The sequence below is a fragment of the Astatotilapia calliptera genome, chromosome 18 (genome assembly GCF_964374335.1).
Source record: "Astatotilapia calliptera chromosome 18, fAstCal68.1, whole genome shotgun sequence".
Lineage (NCBI taxonomy): Eukaryota > Metazoa > Chordata > Actinopteri > Cichliformes > Cichlidae > Astatotilapia > Astatotilapia calliptera.
The window spans coordinates 23,101,934-23,123,073 of record NC_137439.1 but is presented as its reverse complement, the minus strand read 5'-3'; the positions used below and the strand labels follow the sequence as shown (position 1 = coordinate 23,123,073).

Genomic DNA, 21,140 nt, shown 5'->3' with positions numbered 1-21,140 from the left:
GATATATTTAGATTTTCTTGGATAAGAAGGTAAGATAGGTTAAAGACAGAGATGGCACCTCTCACCATTAGATACGGCAGTTGCCTCGTGCATTTTTTTTTTCATCTCCCATTTGCGTAACCAATTTGCGTCCACGGTTCTTTTATAAGACTGACATCATATCTGAAATCTTTTTATATTCAGTGAAGAGAAAAAAAAATTACACAACAGCCAACTTTCAGCTGAAATGTTGTGGGACTGAATATTGCTGCTTTTTGACCACCTACAGTGTTGCTCAGCAGAGCAGATAGTATTGTGGAGGGGAAAATAATCTTTCTTTCCCTGTAGATCCAAATCTCTCTAGCTTTCTGAGTAACGAAGGAGATAAAATCATAACTGGAATTCTTCCATTAACAATATGTATAGCAGAACAATGACCAAATTAGCCTAGGTAAACAGATTACACCATATAATGGACAATAAGTACTTCTAAAAACGAGAGATTTGCTAGTAGGCCCTCAGTGCCTCTGAGTATTTACTGGTTCAACTCAGCTCTTTTCCAAATTATTGAAAATTAATTTCAGATATTATGCTTCACCATCACTTTGTCGAATTTTATGCAAAACATGGTTAGCGTTTCCCTGACAGCGATCCTCTTCCGAGACAGTGTTCCTTTTATTTCCGTCTCTTATGTGCCCAGCAACACATCGTACTCTGCAGTCATCATCTTTGTATCACAGGAGGTTTTATTTTTAAATTTCCTTTCATTTTTGTCACGCATTTAGCCAGGAAATGCAAACAAAGTTGACAACAAAAAACACACAATCAGGAAGAGATGCATTATTAAAGTGGCTTAAGGGCTTGTCAGACCACAGCTGGTTGCACTAATACCTTTGCCATAAGTAGCGTCTTTTAGAGCTGTACATTTCACAAGAGGTTACTCTAATTCCCCCAAAAGAAAATTTCCAACCCAAACTTATTCCTCTTTAGCCCACAGCGTTACTTGAAACAAGCTCCGAACTCATGGCACTACGCCTGCAGATGCCAGCTGTATCTCAGCTCAGCAGCAGTCAGTCTTTCAGTCAAATGATTACCGGTTACAAAGGTGCTCCCTTAAAAACAGACAATAGGTATTTCAGTGGTAGACCATCCTGTTCCGTGGAAACAGAGTGGGACTTGGTATTAAAGAGCCACGGTTTCTCATTAGTGCCTCTTTTTTCGGGGCAGCTTTCTGGAATCTTCCTCTCATAACTAGTTGCTGTTCAGTCCACATCCATCCAGAGCCAGTAGCTTGTAGGGCTTTTCTCTGGCTTTCAGAAGAGGCTTAAGTGGTAACACTGCCAGTGGGGTAGGTTTTGCACGCGGATTGGTGTTGAAGTACATTAAAAAGAACATAGAAAACGTTTTGGACTCAAAGTAAAGCCACCGAAAACCATGTTCAATCCCTAAGAAGAACATGAAATTCATTCATAACCTTATAGGATGGAGAAAGCAGTTTCAGCCATGGCATTTAGTCTTTTTTGATTTTTTTTTTTTTTTGATAGTTCTTATATTGTTGTCAGAAAAAACCAGCAGCCTGCTCAATAGTCTGTGCTTTTCTAAGAGTCCTCAGAAAAAACTACCCTGCTCTTGAATCCCAAAATGGTGGGCATAAATTTGTTCTGATTGACTCTACTGTACCAGCTTTTTGCTTCTTCCTGTGCGGATTATGGCAAACCACTTTATTTCTGACATTCAGAGTGGGTCTTTAAGAGACAACACGGGGCAGTCGGGACAGGAGCAGTCTTTTGACATAATGTTATTCCAGTTACTGTCAAGGCACTGGGAAGTGTTCTGCATGGCCGTTAACCAACGAAGTGAGTAGGAGTGGGAAGACGTGCAAAAAGGCTTTAGAATCTGCTGGTGATTTCTTGATAGGCATGGCTTCTTTTTTTTTTGCTCCTGTGTGGTCTTCAGAGCAGAAGTGAATCAACACAGGCAGACCTCACCCACCCAGATGTAGGGGAGGAGGCATCCAGGTTGCCATGGTAAGGGTCATCCTGATTTCACCCTGGTGGATAGCGGTGTTTCTGTAGCTGAGGAGGAGTTAAGCTGGGCACCATGGAAACAGGCCACAGACAGATAGCAAAGGGTGGATGCATGAGGTTGTTTGACTGATCTGACTCAGCCGCTGTGAGAAGTGTAGGTTCGCTACGCCTGGCTCAATATCACACTTGGAAATTGCTGTTTTCGTCTTAGAGGGCGACCGCAGCGCTCATACGTCCCACCTAAGATGCTTTCGGCCTCCAAGATGAAATTGTCTCCTTGAGTCGACTCTGAAAATTAACAAAAGCCTGTGCTGCTGTGTTCATTGTGTTTGCTAACATCATCAGGATCTCTGTGCAGTTCTTTGGCATGCACAGGCATAAAATGACACCTCTGATATTAATACATTTAAACCAATTATATGCTGTGAATTTGCAGCCAACACTTCACCTACCTGTGAAACACTCATGTGTCATGACAGCCTGTGCTGCATGAAATACAATGGCAGCCTGCCCTCGAGAAAGCAGAGAGACGGAGAGAGAGAAAGAGATGTTCCTGTGAAGCCCAGCCCCATCTTTTATTTATGGCCCACAGGAAGTCCTTCAGTTTGTCCTCTAGATGATACCCAGGAAGTAAGCACAACACATAGCCATCAGAACACAAGTCGGCCTGACCAGTCACTGACAGTGAAATGGGGCGTGGTCAGCGGGGACGGTTGTTGCTGGTTGTGGAGTTCATTTGTAGCCCTCTGGTGTCTTGTTTTAATTTTCCCCCATCCCTCACTCACTTTTCTCCCTGCTTTTCTCTCTCTCTCTTAGCTCCCCCAAAATTCACCAAGACTCCCACAGACCAGATCGGAGTATCAGGAGGTGTAGCATCATTTGTGTGCCAAGCCACAGGCAATCCCAAGCCCTCTGTCTACTGGAACAAGAAGGGCAAGAAGGTCAACTCCCAGCGTATCGAGGTGGTTGTCACAGTGCTCAATGTTCAACTCCTACTGTAACTGCATGACAGATATGAATATGCAAATCCATTTAAAAAACATGCATATTATTTGAATGTATACATTAATTACAACCTTGACGTTACACTGTAAATAAATTTATACAGAGAGTGGATAGGCGAAAAACTGTTAAGATAAAACTTTGTTATGTATGTGAGAAATAGTTTTTTTTCCAGTTATTTTTTTTTAATTTTAATATAAAATACTAAAAATATGTTTTGGAATCAAGGTATGTTCACAAATTTTTGAAATACACAGACTGGTATCTTTGATGTGTCTGATTAAATAAGAGGCTACACCAGTGCGCTGATTAGCTTAGCTTAGCATACAGAATGGTAGCTGGGTGAAGCAGCTATTCGTTCTTTTTAAGTCTCTGAAAATAAAAATATAAAGGTAATTCATTGTTTGTTTAATCTGTACAATAAGTATAATATGCCAAACGTATTAAAGGGTTTATTATTATTGTTTTTACATGCTAAATCAGTACTCTACGCATGCAATTAGCCAGCTAGCTTGTCTATGCTGAAGCTAAGTGTAGCGCACACCTTCTTTAATGCTGATCTAAGTTAACTGACCTCTTGGCTGCAGCTCCAAAGTTAAACAGGCGGTATCAGTATTATCAAGAAGATAAAGAGACCCAACATTTAAACTATTAGTGAAAAATAATTGTTTAAAAATACATGTTTCCAATATACAGTAGATCACAAGGTTCCATTAAACGTCCGATCATTTTACAAACCTAAAATAAAACTAATCAATGGACCCTTAAGTATTACTGACTTCCTATTGAATTCACATATTGCTGTCATGGAGCTATACAGCAGCCTAGTCCAGAGAGTAAATTCTTGTGGCTCAGTAGAGGCCTGACTGTGTATTGATCCTGTGACCTAATGGTTAGAAATACTCAGTTTCTACCAGAGGACCTCATTCAACCCCCCCATCTCAGTAAGTATCAACCCAGATGAAGTGTATTTGTGCAAGAAACTGCCTCCTTCTTTACCCGCTCCAGGTAAATGTGTGAGCACAGGTAAATGTTTTGTATCTGTGCCTGACCTCTAGCATTTCCGTAGAGAAGAGCAAACAAAATCATTATTTGTATGTATTATTATTATTTGTATTTCTTTTTTTCTGGTGGGGCATGATGAAGTGCTTAGCTGTAATTGTTGTGATATTAACACAACACACACTGGGCCGAGGTGCTGACATGCAACATTATAGTCAGCTGCTCTAATAGTAGGGTTTATGTGCCTCCTCTGCTGTGACTAATATGTCTTGTTCTGTGGCTGTCCAGACCATAGAGTTTGATGATGGTGCAGGTGCTGTGCTGAGGATCCAACCACTTAGAGGTCCCCGAGATGAGAACACCTACGAGTGTGTGGCACGTAACAGCGTAGACGAGAAGTCTGTCACTGCAAAGCTGTCCATTATCAGAGGTAAGACAAACAAAAAACCCTCACATATACTGTACACACACACGCACACACACTGTGTCTACTCAAGAGGTGCTTTCTTTTGCACGCTCGCCTTCAACCGGCATCCCTGCTTCACTGAGCTGTCAGTCGTAGATGTAACAGCGAAGCAGGGCCGCACCCTGCCAGCACAGGAGGCTGCAGGGAGCTGCTCTTTTTATAGTCCCTCTGAGTGCAGCGAGCGTGATCTGGCCACAGAGAGGGCCAGCTAGCATGCTAGCTAAGGGGCATTTTAGCAAATTGTACCGGCTTGCTCTAAACGTTGCACTTCCCGTCCAGAGCGAGGGTGTTAATCGAATGTACACTGGCCCCTTGAAGGAAAACTTATCTAATGTGGAGCTCCAACATGTTATGGACTAAAATTGCAGCATGTGGCTGATAGCTTGGCATGAGAGCACCTACCATCTACCCAGCACAGCAGGAATGAAAGAAGAAACAGAGGCATGACTGCTCAGGCTGTTAATACATGAAGGAAAATCAAGGGATTACGCCCTGGTTTGGCAAAGAACCTTTGCTCGCTAGGAGTAAATAAGGAGGAAAAAGGGAAAGGGGGGATGGAAGAGGTCAAATGGAGATGATGGAAGATGAAAAGATGGCAGTAAGTTGCGTAACACAGCAGGATGCTGTGAAACAAAAGAGATTGAATGGGATGTCATAGGAGATGGGGTTTGGTGGGAGGTGGGGGTGTAGGAGTGAAGGAGATGGATGAGGATTGTGGAGCTGGCAGGGCGGTGTGGTAAGCAGAAGGCTGGTAGCCCAGGGAATAGACTCCTGTCCATCTGTTACCCAGCCCATCCTCTCTGCACACACAGCCCCAATCTAAAGCACATTACCACATAAACTACACCTCGAGGGCGAGCTTCCCAGTGTGTGTGTGTATGTGTGTGGTCGTGTTCGTGTGTGGGTGGTAGTGTGTTCCTGGTGCCATAACCTATTCTCTCAACCCGTTCTGTGTGCGGTGATGTCCCCATCCCTTCAGTGACATTATAATCTTCAGTCTTTGAGAGCAGAGTGAAGGGTAGCAATGAATAAGATAATATTTCACCGAGAGTACCAATCAGAATCAGAGCTGACTGTAGCTGTAATAGTTAGATTTGGCCTGAATGATCATGCACAGGCACGTCTCTGGCATTCAGTTGGCAATAAAGGCAATAATTTTGTGTATATATAATTTTTTTTGAGAGTTTTATGCTGCTTAGAAATTTGTTGCACATCAGCCATTTTTTGTAAGCTGTCCCTTTAACGTATCAGGGCGCATGAAGTCATTCTGGAAAGTGCTGCACATCAAACAACGGTGTAGGCTGGTTGTCAAGGTTGTCCACTAATCCCGGGGTTGGTGTTTTAATCCCTGGCCATTACCCTCGGACAATACACTAAACCCACAGTTGCTAGTGATTCCTGTTGAAAACCTTGATTTGCGTGAGCTGAGGTTAAAATTTTAACATGATGAACAATTTATTTTTAGATGATTAATGCCTGTGTATTTTAAATCAAACTTTTCAGAAAATTTTAAAGTAAAGATATAAAATAAAATAAAAGTTTGTTGCCAAGATGTTTCTAAGTGTTTTTAAATTTATATTCAAAAGTAAATCTAAAGCTTCTTTGCTCTATATATACATAAACACGAGGAGAGGGATTTAAATTACCTGCAAGTTACTGCGCAGTTTTACTTCAACTTTACACAGTGACGGCACCTCCTCCTACTTCAAACATGACAGGATACTCCCAGTGTCTTGCACCCATGCAGCCTACTGTAGGCTCAGTGATATTCTGCAGAATAGATCATGTCATCCAAGAATGCTGTTAAGTGCACAAATGTCTGCAGAAATTGTGCTTGGGTCAGTCTTTAAAAAAGAACCAGTCCATCGTAGAAAAGGTCCACCACTGAAGTAGAAAAAAGGCTTTCCATTATTGGCCAAAACCCTTCCACTTCCACTGAAAAGTCTTTTTCATCCACTGATGTGCTTTATCTCATCGTTCTGTATAATGGTGGACTAAGACTAATAGCAGTTTCGTACAGAGTGAGGGGCTTGCAGTTAGCCACAGGATATTTACTGCTGCACTGTTGGCTGCCTAATGGGTGGAGATGTGGTAGGTTATGGGCTTTCACCAACATCATCATCATCTTTATCATCCTCACACATTACCTGTAAAATGACCTTTTTTCCTCCTTATATCTTTCTTTCTTTAACTCCAGGAGCCGTACTTTGGCCCTACAGCAATATCCGTTTCTAATTTCTTCTCTTCTGTTTTATTCATGCTTTCATTTTCTTAGCCATCTATTCTGTCTGTCTGACTCTGTTTTTAACTCCTCCCGTTGCATTGCTACATGCCCTCCGCTGCTCCACCCCTTCCCCTTTCCATCCCAGCTGCTCTTTTCTATGGACACTGCAGTTGTGTTGCTCTCCCTTCAGGAGACATGAATATCTGCAGCTCTGCATGTTTGAAAGCCTCCTGTGGGCGAGAGATTCTCATCACCGCAGCGCTGTATGTGTGTGCGCTGGTAAGCGTGCGCACGGGTATGTGCGTGAGTGCATACATTTGTGTGCGTGTGTATGTCTGGTTTTGTGCAAAGTAATCCTGATTATACTCACCTCCCAGTGTCCCATTTTAGGAGAAAGGCAGGCGGGGGATGGGGGAGAAACAGGGTGAGAGAGAGAGAGAGAGAAGAGGGAAGAGAGATGTTCTGCCACCACGGCAAACACCCTTCATATGAACAACAGAGTCAGATCAGTGATTCCCCCTAGGCGTCTGCTGCATTGGCAGGCCGGCGGCTCAAGCAGCATTTCGGTCTGGAAACAACTAAGAGTATCTACTCAGCCTGCAGGAGGATTACACTCCTCGAGTGGAGAACTGGCTGTTTCATCATTTTTAACCCCTCGTCTTTGCTGTTTATATTTGGTCCTTCTTTCATTTTTTAAATTCTTCTTGAATGTTTATATGTGGTTCGGGAATCAGCCTTACATGTGGGATCCTGTTTAGTCCTGGCCCCCTAAAGTAGGGCACACAATGGTGAAGACACATGGGTTTTTCATGTGATTGGTCTACAAAGTCTGCATTTGCATTGCATTGTGATCTATTATCATAAAGGTCTATTAGCATTTAAAGTGCTCCCCTTCAGCCCTCCTGCAGTCAATAGGAGTCAAAGCATTAGAGCCTCTGAAGACTGCTGAGTGCGAGCAGATTAATCCTGAATCAGGCTCCCCGAGATCGGCTTTTATTCAGACTTCATTCATGCACATGGCCATTTCCCACTGAAATGAACTGAGAGATGAATAGGCAACCTGTTTCTTAACTGGGAGAAATAATGATTTTTTTCCGCGGGGAAGCGGGCGTGTTTGTGTGTGAATGTGGGAGAGAGAGAGAGTATCTGTTTGGGTTTCTGTGCGCGTGAGACGGAAATACAAAGAGGCACGGGGAAAGAAAACCTGGATTCATGTTTGTTTGTTTGCATCATATGCATTATGTGTTTGACCCTTTGGGTGTTTGTGTCTTTCCGTTCTACTGCCGCATGCGTGTGTGCATGCACGGACACACAAATTGCATATTTGCCCAGAACTGGTTGGCTCTACTGACTGGTTTTGGGCACTAGGCCTGATTGCCCTTCTGCAAACATAACCAGGCCAAAATGTACGCGCTCAACCTCTTGATACACACAAATACACGCAAACACAAAGCTCCGGGGAACAATGCTGCTCGACCCTTGCCAATGTTCCCCCAAACGCTGTTGACACACAGAGTGTTTGTATACACATGCCACATTTTTCCATAGGCTATCTTATCAATTTAACCAGGAGATGAAAAATAAGCGGCACTTTTGTGCAGCAGTGTTTGCTCTTGATAAATGATTCATTTTAGAGGAAAGTGTGATCAAGGCCATGCCCGCAGTATCTATTTCAAGCGGTCGCTGACTCATCCAGGAGCCTGGCTGAATACCTGTAGCTCCATATTCTCCTCTCTGGTGAACTGTACTTTAGTGTCCTGTACTGTGGAATGGGTTATCTGCATCTGCGGGGCAGTGCTGTTGCTGCTGTGTTTGTGTCCTTTTAATTGAGCCAGTCTATTAAAACAGCTGGCTTTGGTTTTAACAAAGCTGTTTCCTACATTTTGCCCTTTAAAGAAGGGTTTTGTTATCTTATGTTGCTCTACAGTTCAGTGGAAAAGGCATTAGAGACCTTGCAAACTGATGCCTTCTAATTACTATTATATTATATTATATTATATTATATTATATTATACATTGATGATGATCAGGTCCATAGATGGATAATTTTCTTATTTATGAGTGATGATATAAAAAAGTTAAATTAATTACAATTACAAATGAAAATGTCAGTGTTAACAAACTGAATGAATTAAAGAAATTAGGACATTTTTTTAACTTACCTCATTAATGCAGCTACCATCTTGGCATTAGTGTTAGGGTATTAAACACGAGGATTTAATATAAGATAATTCATAGACGTTTAAAACAACCATGAAACATTAACTATCATGAAATGTTAATCAAATAAAGCAACAGATGAGGGTTAAAAAGGCCATTCTTTAACAGGCACTCACTTTCCGTCTGTATCTAAGAAATATGAGAGCCCAGGTAAGGGCAAGCAGGATATTTTAGATAATTAAAGCTGTTTTTCTAACACAGCTTTGTATATATCATAACATCATAAGGATTGTGCCATCCTTTTGAGGTTTTAGATCATCAAACATCTTTGTCAAATTGTAATATTACACAAAGATAACCTGAGAAAATGTAAAGAGAAAATCTTTTCATTTCATTTCCAAACCCCCTAACCCCTAACACAAATCCTGTGTAAAAAAAAAAAAAAAAAGGAAAAAATTAATTGTCTCTGAACCTAATACCTGATAGTGCTACCCTTAGCCCAAGGAACTGCAATCAAGCATTTGTGCAACGAGTCTTTCATTTCGCTGTGGAGGAGATTTGGCCCACTCCTCAGAATTATTTTAATGCAGCCACAGTGGAGGGTTTCTGAGCGTGAAAAAGGTTACGCCAAAACATCTCAATCTGATTGAAGGCCAGGTTTTGATTAGGTGTCTCCAAAGCTTCTTTTTCTTTTTTTGAGCTATTCAGAGGTGGACTTGCTGGTGTGTTTCGGATCATTGTCCTGCTACTTGAGCTTCCGGACACAAACTGTTGCCCACACATACTCCTCCAGGATTTTCTGGTGGAGAGCAGAATTCATGGTTCCATCAATCACAGTGTCGCCCTGAAGCATCAAAGCAGCCCCAGACCATCACACTACCACCACTATGTTTGACTGTTGGTATGATGTTCTTTTTACAAAGGACAACAAATCAGTATGGATTTAAAGGAGCTTGCAAAGAAAAGCGTCTGGACTTCTTTAAGTTACTTGAAGACGTTTCACCTCTCATCCGAGAAGCTTCTTCAGTTCTAAGGTCAAATGGCTTCTCGGATGAGAGGTGAAACGTCTTCAAGTAACTTAAAGAAGTCCAGACGCTTTTCTTTGCAAGCTCCTTTGACTACGATGACCTGGATGACTGAGAACCTTCACAGACAGTATGGATTTAACTTAAATGGGGAGCTAGCTTTAAAGGGAATGGAGTTAAAAATGTTCATTTTATACAGAGGATGAATTGGATGAACTGGGTGCTGCAGTAGAAGATAAACTCGGATTATTTTAAACAGTTAATGATGCAAAACAATTCTACTCAAGCTTGAAATGAGCAGAATTTTAAAGTTAAAATGACTAATTTAACCCTTGTTTGTTTTCTACACTGCTGAATATCCTTAGCTATCTGAAAAGCATCGTTGGGTTCTGGATGCTTGCAAAGATTCACTACTATTTTTCCTCTTTTTGTGGTATTTTACAGCACGGCAGTAAGTGTCTTTAATCCCTCTCTCTATCACTCTCTCTGTTTATCTGTCCGACTCTCTCCATTTCTTCTAATTCTCTCCAAGTGTTCAGTCCAAGGTCCACCCACACCATGTATTTGCAGCATTAATAAAGACCTGAGTGGAATATAGAGCCACACGCCCTACAGACACACACACGCATGCATTGTATATGCACATGCCTTGAGCCCAGTGCTGTGGTGTGCTCTAATTAACAGCCAGGGAGTCCATGTTGTGGTAGCTGGCAGAGTGATAAAAAGACCATCTGAACCCTCTCAAGAGAGGGGTAGGATTCGGGGAGGGTAGAGGGGAGCAAATGTAGGCCTAGCATATTCCTCGCCTTTGGGAGTTCACCTTCTGACCTGCCCATCGATCTCCCTCTTCTCTTTCCTTTCTCTTCCTGTCTATTTCATCAGTGGCCATACCACTAGCCTCCATTCAGGTAGATCATTAGTATTGATCTGTCAGGGATGCTGAAGGGTTGGGGTGGGGGGGGGTCTCAGAAGTGTTAGCGTGGTCCACTCTGCCCACTCCAGTCTCTCCTGTCTTCACGAGGCCTAATTGTTGCACTAAACATCTTGATCATCAAGTTTTGATTCCTCTCTTGCTTTTTTGTGGCATTTCTCCACTTTCTCTTCTCAGGCGCAGCATCAGCAACAGCTTGACATTCCTATCTGACGAGGTCTCTCTAGCGCTGATGACTGTAGAAAGAGAGAAAGAGAGCGATAGATCCTATCTCAACTCAGCCTCTCATCCCCATCACAGAGTGTGTGGGAACAGATGGTATATGTCTGTCATGTGGTTAGGTAGCAGGGGGCCCGGAGGAGGAGTGGAGGAGAGGAAAAACACACAGACAGTTGACGTGGCCACGGTCTGCATCTTGGACTGCGTTCAGCTCCAGATATGTCTGTGATTCTGGGCTCAAGCAAAGCAAACTTTAGCAGGTTTTGTTTTGTCTGACAATCAAGATGTTCCGATGGGTTTGATTTATTAGCCAAGGAAATTGCCATCTCGTTGCTTCGCTGCTGCGGGAATGTGGATTTATAATTATAGTTCCAGGTATGGAGGAGGTGTCTGTGTGCATGTGTGAGAAAGAGAGAGTGGTTTAAAGGGTAAGGAGGAAAGGAAGCAGGAGGGCTGATGGATGCTTGATTACGTGTCTGGCCATCTGGACTGTTGTCACTGAGACTCTTAATCCCATTCACCAGAGAAAGTGTATGTGAACGTGTTTGTGTATGTGTGTGTGTGAAATAGAAAGCAACTGCTTTTTTGCGTGCACACACTTATTTTCCTGGATATGTGCGATCGTGCCGCTCAACATTATTCGACACTTTGCAGAAATCTGTGAAGATGCTAATGAGAACATAGCCATAGAAGCAAATATGTACACACAGCCAACACACAAACACACACACACACTTGTCCTCAGCTCCTACAACGTAATAAGACATATCCAGACGCATTCAGACACATCCCAGATCGGCCTCTCTAATCGTTGGTACATTTTAACAATTACTGCTAACAAGTCCTTATTACCCCCAGTGCCCTGCCCCTCCTCTGGTCCCAGCTTCTAATTGCCGCTGCTGTTTCTGAGCAGCTTTCTGAATAGTTATTAGACAGGAATCGTTAGCACCACATAACACAGAACCACACCTTTGAAAACTCGTAGTTCATCGCCACTGCCACCAAACACCTGTAATTCTAGGTTAGTAATGTACTGCAAAGCCTGTGTGTGTGTATTTGTGTGTGTGTGTGTGTGTGTGCGTGTGTGTAGGCACTTAAGTAACTCCTGCTGACTGGGCGGTATGTTTATACTCTTCCAGAAATGGCCTGTCAAACACACAGAAAAATCCTAGCTGTGTTTCTGCCCGCCTGCTATATCACCTAATGACTAGCTAGCTGTAGGAATGAACACACAACTTTGATCACCAAGGCTATAGTGGCTCTGCTGTCTTTGCTGATATCTTTGCTTTCATAAGCCTACTAATGTTTAAGCAGCTATGAGGGGGGAGCTTTCACATCACTGCATGTGTGGGAAAGGAAGGACTGAATGCATGGCAGTAGAAGCTGATACATCCGTTATTTGTTTTAGAAAAACTGAGCCTTCACTGTCCTCATGAAATAAGTACACATACTGCACTTCGCCCCACTCTAACCCTGTACTTTGATTTACACAGATTCAGAATCAGAATACTTTATTAATCCCGAAGGAAATTAGGGTTACAGCAGGCAGCACGCTAATGGCGCATGCGCACTTACAAAGTCATGGACCTCAGAGGATGTCCTATGGTGTCTGGCACAGGGACTTTGGGACTTTGGCAGCAAATCCTTTGGGTGCTGTGGTGGTTGCCGGTGGGGCTTCAGTAGAATCGTGTTTTTCAGGCATACTAAAGGATTTCTGAGGAATTTGGAGACGTGGTTAGCACCATAGGCTCTTTGTCTTGTACCTTGGGTTGTTTAGGAAAAGATTTTTGCAACATGGTGAGGCGTCTTGCTAGGGGAGGCTGGTGCTCCTGTTGCTATGGGTTGATGTGATTGGTTAGCAACAGTGTTGAAGGGTGGTATGTGTGAAAACAGCATGCACATGTGTTGTCGTGTTTCCTAGCACTGCACTGTACTATATGGGGATGATCACTGTTCAGTGTATGACGTCTTCCTGTTTGCCTCTAGCACTAATTAGCAGATCGTAGCATGCTTACATGCTAAACTAATGGTCAAAACACAAGTCATTATATGTGCTAAATATACATGTTAGCTCCTGTTATCATATGTTACCAGCAGACATGCGCAAGTAGTGCAATTAGACATTTATATTTCATGTTTTAAATGCTGCACATTTCATACTCTTTTCTTTCTCTTGATGCTTTCAGAGGACCTGTTGCCATTTGGCTTCCCTAGTATAGACATGGGCCCTCAGTTGAAAGTGGTGGAGCGGACAAGGACGGCCACCATGCTGTGCGCTGCCAGTGGCATCCCGGACCCCGAGATCTCCTGGTTCAAAGACTTCCTGCCTGTCGACCCCAGCACCAGCCAGGGTCGCATCAAACAGCTCAGATCAGGTGAGACAGGTGACTTTTAGTCAGACTGTTTGTATTTTCCACCAACGGAACCAACAGTGCATTTACAGCTTTGCACTTTTTTGCGATCAGGTAAATCCCTGTTGCTCTAAATTTGGTGATTATTTTAATTATGATTGAGGGATTACATGCTGTTCTCTAAGTTTATCTCTCTCCTTTGGGGGTATAAAACCTTTTTAAAGCCAATTTCATAAAAAAGGATAATTGTGCCATCCTTAAGCCATGAAAAAAATGTGCTGTTTATTAGCATTTGGGAGAACGGATTATAAAAAATATATATCACTTAAAAGGCAAAATTTGCTTTCCATTAAGTATCATAATTATAAGAAAAAAATAGCAGCATATAATTGTATAGTCATTTCAAATGGGTTCAGAAATTTCACATAGAATGAAACTGTCTTCCTCAATTTATCCCAAAGCAACCACAATATCCTCTTTTCTGATGTCAAATGTGTTTGGCGCTTCTTAAAATTAAGCATTTAACTGGTGATGCTTTTATTTTGACCCACTGCCTAAATGTGCGCGACATAGCTCAGTGTCCCAAAATGTGAAGGTAAGCTCACTTTACCAGAGACACAAAAAGAGAGCAAAGACGATGTGTCTGCATACCAAAGAATCACATTGTGCGCTTAAGACAGTTTATTCAGCTTTGTTTATGCTCTTCTGTATAGATGAGTACAGTGTCTCCAGGAGAAGGCAGAAACATTTTTTTTCTCAGCCTTTCCCACTCAGCTGTCCTCAGGGGGAATGAAAGTGATGGTGAAGCGAAACCATTTTGTTGTTGTTTCATCCATATTCTCTGTGCTGCTCCGGCCTGCCAGCTCTGATATATCCCTCCTGTCAGCCAATATCCTTTACTGATCACCAGTGCCCTCCGTTAGCTGTGTCTTTGCATTTCCATTTGCCGAATTTATAATGTTTAAATACATTTACCATGTTGTCCCAAGCAACAAGTTACCTTTCTTAATGGCTTGTGATCCATGTCAAAGAAATCCTAATGAGAGCTCCTATACAGTGTTTTATATCACTGTTTAGGACTGGTTAACAGCAATAAAACAAACCATGCTTTAGGGCATGGGAAACATTCTGGAGTTACAGTCTCTTTGTTCCCTTGTGTGCTCTTACTATATTTGGACATTTGAAGAGCACACAAGGAAATAAATATGTTTTACTCACAGCTTCAGGAAACCCAGCATCAGTAGATGCGGCCGGAGAAACAGGCTCTGGCAGGGACCGGGCATTGGCAGGTGTGGCGGAAATGCAGGCTCAAACTGCGGCTCTGCAGGGCACACAGCATCAGAGGGCTGGGGCTGCCAATTCCGGCATCAGGAACCACGCTTTCTCTTCTAGGGTGGAAGCGTGGTTCCTGATTCAGCTCGTCAAGAGCTGAATATGTGCAGCAGTAAAGAATATAAGCAATGCTGACAACCCCATTTACCTATGAAACACGGAACAAAATTTAAAACAGACATGATTCTCAGAAAAAACCCAGGAGCTTGACAGTGTGGATACTTTACACAGACAACTGTAGTTAAACTACAGAATTATACAGTTTCTTTGTATTTCAAATTTTAAGACAAGGCTTTTTAGTTGAAGACTAATTAGTAAGATAAGATAAGATAAGATAAGATAAGATAAGATAAGATAGAACTTTATTAATCCCTCGGGTGGGTTCCTCTGGGAAATTCGACTTCCAAAAAGCACAGCAACGACCGAAGTTACAGTTACAGAATTGTTATATATATATATATATATACACACACACACACACATATATAAATACAGAGACAAATATAAATAAAATATACAAAGGGGATAAATAGAATAAATAGGAATAAAAAATAAAAGTAGGTCTGGCAGTTGTACTTCTCATTTGGCTACCATGTTTGGCTAAGACTGGACTGGAGTGGAACTGCAATAAACCACTGGACAAAGCCATAATGTCTGCCTAATCTTAGATGGCATGCACAACCAGCTAAGATGTGTTAGTACAACACTTTGATACACCTTGAATCCTGGAAATAGATGAATATTAACTAAAGATGAGTTTAGTTTCCTATAGGTAGTGAACCAGCTAGCAGGAAAGCTAATGATTGCGGCTTATTGAAAGATAAATAAACGCATGTGTAATCCAGCCAGTTTCGTTTCTTTTTTCCTCGCTCATTCGTATTCTTCAAACACAGCTTATCGTCCAGTGCACGCTGCTCCAGCACCTGCAGAAATACACCGGCTGTTTCAAGTAGCCATAATTATGAAGAGAAACCCTAAATTGAGTTCTCTAAAGAAAAATAGGACTTTTAAACCTGCATATTCAGCAGAACAGTATTTTATTATTCACAATAAATTCTATTCATTTCTTTTTATTCATTTTGGTCCCCTTGGTGCAACACCAAGTACAGAGCCTCCCCTGGTCACGCACGCAGAGCAAAGGGATGGCAAAGGACGGCCACGACCACTACTGACTAGTCTGGCACATACAACCAGTGGGGAAGCCCATTAGGGGAGCTGCACATATACTAGAACTGCAATTGCAATTATCTTATGACCTTCATGAACAATAAAAAAACAACAAATGTTGTTATTTACTGTTTCCTTTTCACATTGTGTACTTCTACATGGCAGTGGGGATATAGATAGAAAGATAGAAGAAGACTTAGAAGACATTTACTTCAAAGTAAAACAGGAAGCAACCAAAGTACCAATGCGAAACATGGAGGCAAGAAGACTCCCAATAAACATGAAAACAGAGACGGGGAGTACTGAGGGGCAAATGCATAAACACAAAAAGACAAAGTCGAGGAAGGAATAGATAATGAAACGCTGAAGCAACCGAACACAGTCAAAAAATAACAAACTCAAAATAGGACCTGAGGCTTAACACAAACAAATAATTCAAATTTAAGAACAGTAAGGCAGTCTAAACTGGTACCCAAACCTCCCCAGAAATGAAACACCGAAAATCAAATAAAACAAAAAGAACTAATGCTGAAAATTACTAGAATGATAATGAAGTCAAGGTAGGAATCTAAAACTCCACCTAACAAAAATCAAAGTACCAAACGTACATGTATAGACTAAGTATTTGAACCTCAAAATCCACACAAAGCACACAATAAGAGTGAGTGACCAGAAAACAAAGACTATCACTGTTATTACATCAGAATGTGCAGAAATAAAAAAATTACAAAACATCAGTATCTGTGCCACCTCGGTAATGGTTGCAGCTTATACCACACCTGATCATCACTGGCCATGCTTTTATTTTTATTTTTTTTATTTTAGTTGTCCTTTTTTTAACTAAACTATAACAACTGCTAAATTGTAGCCACCTAAAATTGTACATTTACTTGATCTGCTCTGAGACGTTTGCTCCCTGCTTGTGTGTCATGCAGACATGACAATGATTCAGTGGTACAGTATGTTAGGACACATATCACATCAATGAAACAGTAGCAAGACGAATGGCCTACTGAGATTCACCCCAGGCTTTAATAGGATTTGAAATCACCAAAACCATCACAAAGCCAAACAACAAAATGTGCTGTATAATGAACCGAACAGTGCAGCGAAATGACTTGGAGGAAATCAATTACACCTGAGCTGGGCAAGAAATGCGTTATGGATAAAACACTCCTTTAAGATTTGTTTAATGGAGGCACTTTCCGAGCAATGCTTCTGATTTAGTGGATAGCTGCCAGCTCTTATTGGACTGCAGCCAGGAATGTGTTTTGGCCACAGTCATTCTGTTCTCTCTGTCTCTTTTCTTCTTCTGTTGGCTCTTGGAAATACTTTTATGAGCCATATGGGTCAGGAAGAAAAATGAGATAGAGAATGACTGCAGTAGAATCCCACAAAGGATGTCTCATCTTAGCCATTTCATAGCTCATAAGTATCCATCATGTGTGGGGGCTTATCACTGCAGATAACTGTCCACGGTGGCCTTTGACAGCCGTGAACTCTGTGTTTACCCACCTCAAATGCACACATACTCACCCCATCAGTCCTCGGTGACAGAAACATATGGGGTGGTATAGAGATGAACTTTTGCTGGCATCTGTATGCCTCGATCAGGTATCTATCTTTTTTCCATGCCATCTGCTGCACCAGTTTGTATGTGCATGAGGAGAACCATGACAAGCTATCTGTCTGCCCCTGACATTTGGGACTTAGAGCTGGAAAGTTAACCTAAGCACTTAACAGCTTATGTAGACCCACACTCTTAACAGATGGCATTCAGTACGGACCCTGAGGTTGACTCCAGGATTACATATGCAGACTCTTTGGTAAGGACTAAGACGTGATGAAGGTTAATGGTGTATGTCAGTTTATCTGTTGACGTCAATACAGAACACTTTTTTAAAGTAAATTTTTGCATGCACCAAACAAAATTGGTTATTCATTTTTAACACCTATATAGAGTTGCGTCAAAGAGACTGACCCAAAATCGCGCATCATCGTGAAATGCTATTTTCACAGAGTTTATATTTGGTTGGCTGTTACTCAGCAGAATATTTCACAACCAGATTTTAAGAGAATTTGAAATTGGGACTTTAGCCAAAGTAAATCATTCATTTTTGGTAACAGTCTGTTTCTAAGAAAAGAAAAATCTAAAAATGGTGAGCAGTACAAATCCTTTGACAGAACGTGCTTTCAGGCTGACAGAAAAAGTGGAACTTGTGACACGGATAAATCTGCAGACTGACAATTAGGAATCGTTTCTGTCTCTGTGTGCGAGAATAAAAACCAGAACTAAGTCAGAACCTGGAAATTTTGAGCGTTTTTGCGTCTATATTCATTATCGATTTATTAAGTAACTGCTGCGTTAAACCATACCTAAATTGCTGCATAACACTTTGCTTTGAGGCTTTTCTGTTCATGTTTTAGTGAAATGTGAAATTAAAGAGCAGGTTGATAATGGTTTGGAAACAACAGTTTCGGTTTTAAAAATTACCAGCAGTTTATTCGTAACTGTGTTGCGTTCGTAGTAACTGTCCTTTGTGTCGACGCTTGTTAACATGTGCCTCCGGTTAATTTAATGTCTCAACTTGTGGGAGACTGGAGCCCAAGTGATCTGTTTTACCTCAGTGTCCCATCAGAGCTATCAGATTAACAGTATCCGCTGTCATCTGATCAGCTGAGTCTCAGCCCACAGAAATAATACACCATCCACGATTTCACAGTAGCTCAATTTACTTAAGTCACATCTTATTCTGGGCCTGTCAGCATCCCAAAACTGCTCTCTCTCCTCGTCTCTCTTCTTTTACTTTTTCGACCTTTTGCTTTGCCGTCCCACAAACCATCATCACGTCGTTTTGACGCCCGTTTTCTGTCTGCGCTATGTGCTTGTGTACATAAGTTTTGACCTGCTGACCTTTCTATGTATATATTCAGAACACCTGTCCACCCCAGTGTAATGTAATGTCATGTTTTACAGCAGTAGATTACAACTGGCAATTTCAAATTTTCGCTGCTTGTTAGCCACACGAGCTGCTTCCAGCTGTCGCACAAGTTCTCGTTTGCAGATCTAAACCGGTCCATTTCTACCTCTCCACCTCCTCGCCATCTTTCCTCCCACTGCTCCTTTCTTCCTCTGCTTTCTGGTTGAGAAGAAGGCTCTTCTTGTAGAGCGGATAATTTATTCCTGTTTGTTTCCCAACTCTGCCCTGAACCACAGGGAAATGAGAGATGGAAAATAGGGAGAAAGAGGAGGGCACGAGCTGTTCTGCTGTCATGTAACTGCAGAAGACAGAAACAAATGGATGACAGCTTCAGCGAGCAGCGTCTCAGCTCACCTAACACGTTCCCTCCTTTAACCCTCTGAAATCACAGCATTCAAACTTCTTCATAAGCTGACCTGCAAGTGTGTCTGTGTATGTGTGCGTGTGCAAAATCTACGTATACTAAGACACACAAAATCTGTCTGTATGTGTGTACATAACCTTAAATATGAGGTTTTATTTTGGTGTAACAACCACCTTATTAAGTGTTTGGTGTTGATCCACTGGGATTTTCCCACACCGCTGTCTCCAGGAAGAATGGTAGAAAAAAGAAAAAATATCCAGTGAGCAGCGGTTCAAATGCCTTGTCGATGTCAGAGGTGAACGGAGAATGGCAAGGCTGCTTTGAGCTGAGAGGAAAGCAACAGTAACTCAAATAACCACTCATTCTTACCAAGCCATGCAGAAGATCTGAGCTCAGCCTTTGACACCATTTCTCACTCTGTCCTTCTAAGCAGACTTTCCTCTCTCGGCATCTCTGACTCACCCCTCGCCTGGTTTCAATCATATCTCCTCGACCGTTCCCAGTTTATTCAACTAAGATCATTCCGCTCTCGTCTATTCCCCGTCACCTCTGGTGTACCCCAAGGCTCAGTTTTAGGCCCTCTTCTCTTTATAATATACATCCTCCCTCTAGGTACCATCTTCCGCAAATTTGATCTTCAGTTTCACTGTTTTGCTGATGACACCCAGTTATATCTCTCTTGCAAACCTGATTCCTCCCTCCCACCTTCTTCCCTTACAGAATGTCTATCCGAGTTAAAATCCTGGTTTGCCTCTAATTTTCTAAAGCTCAATGAGGATAAAACTGAGATCCTCCTTATTGGCACCAAATCCAACCTTTTGAAGGCGAACCATTTCTCACTCACCATCGATAACTCCACAGTTTTCCCCTCTCCTCAGGTTAAGAGCCTTGGTGTCATCCTAGACAGTTCACTTTCCTATAAATCTCACATCAATAATCTCACCCGTTCTGCCTACTTCCATCTACGTAACATTAACAGATTGCTTCCTTCTCTTTCCACCCAGTCTACGTCCATTCTTGTACATAGTCAATACGGGAGGTAACAAGACTAATGCAATTCTCTTTTGCATGGTCTCCCCCAAAAATCCCTCCATAAGCTTCAACTGGTTCAGAACTCTGCTTTTATTGTTCTTATTCTGCCATTGTTTTACTAAGTGTTTTATCTTATTGTAAAGTGTCCTTGGGTGACTTGAAAGGTGCTCATAAATAAAATTTATTATTATTATTATTATTATTAAGAGCATCTCTGAAAGCTCTTCTGCAGTTTTTTCCTATCTTCATGGACAACAGAAGATTCTGCCTGCTGTGACAACGTTATGGTTGGGATTTAGTGTAAGGATCATGAAAACATGGATCCATCCTGCCTAGTATCAGTAATAATGGTGTAATGGGAAATGACTTTAGTATGAGTTCAGTATATCCATCTTCTGATGGCTCTTTCCAGCAGGAAAACGTACCATGTCACAAAAATCAGATCACCTCATACTGGTTTCTTTAATATGACAATGAATTCACTGTACTCAAGTGACCTCCACAGCCAATATGTCTAAACCCAGTAGAGCACCTTTGGGATGTGCAGCCAACAAAGCTGCAGCAATTGTGTGATGCTATCATGTCAATATGAACCAAAATCTCTCTTTTTTTTATTAAAGCAGTTTATGCCAAATAAGGGTCCAATTAACCAATGCACCTAATGAAGCATCTATTTAGTGTATTCTTTCTAAATATTATTACTGTGCATTTTATTTTCTTTACCATTTTTAAGATATACAACAGATAATATTCAAAAGAACATTTGTACATAATGATGAATACAGTAAAAGGCATCAGTCAACCATCCAGCACTGGAGCAGATGGTTGAGGTATTTAACATGTGCCATCTTTTGGCTCATATTGTCTGTCACTGCCGT

At 41.7% G+C, this 21,140-nt stretch overlaps 1 protein-coding gene across 1 annotated transcript in view; it reads left to right on the top strand.

The window, feature by feature from the left end:
* LOC113011369 (receptor-type tyrosine-protein phosphatase S) overlaps positions 1-21,140 on the top strand; it is a 69,377-nt gene that overhangs the window by 14,136 nt on the left and 34,101 nt on the right. Inside the window, exons 3-5 of the mRNA XM_080293383.1 lie at positions 2,823-2,968; positions 4,299-4,440; positions 13,222-13,410. Coding sequence (XP_080149509.1) covers positions 2,823-2,968; positions 4,299-4,440; positions 13,222-13,410 — 477 coding nt within the window. The remainder of the gene's footprint in view (positions 1-2,822; positions 2,969-4,298; positions 4,441-13,221; positions 13,411-21,140) is intronic.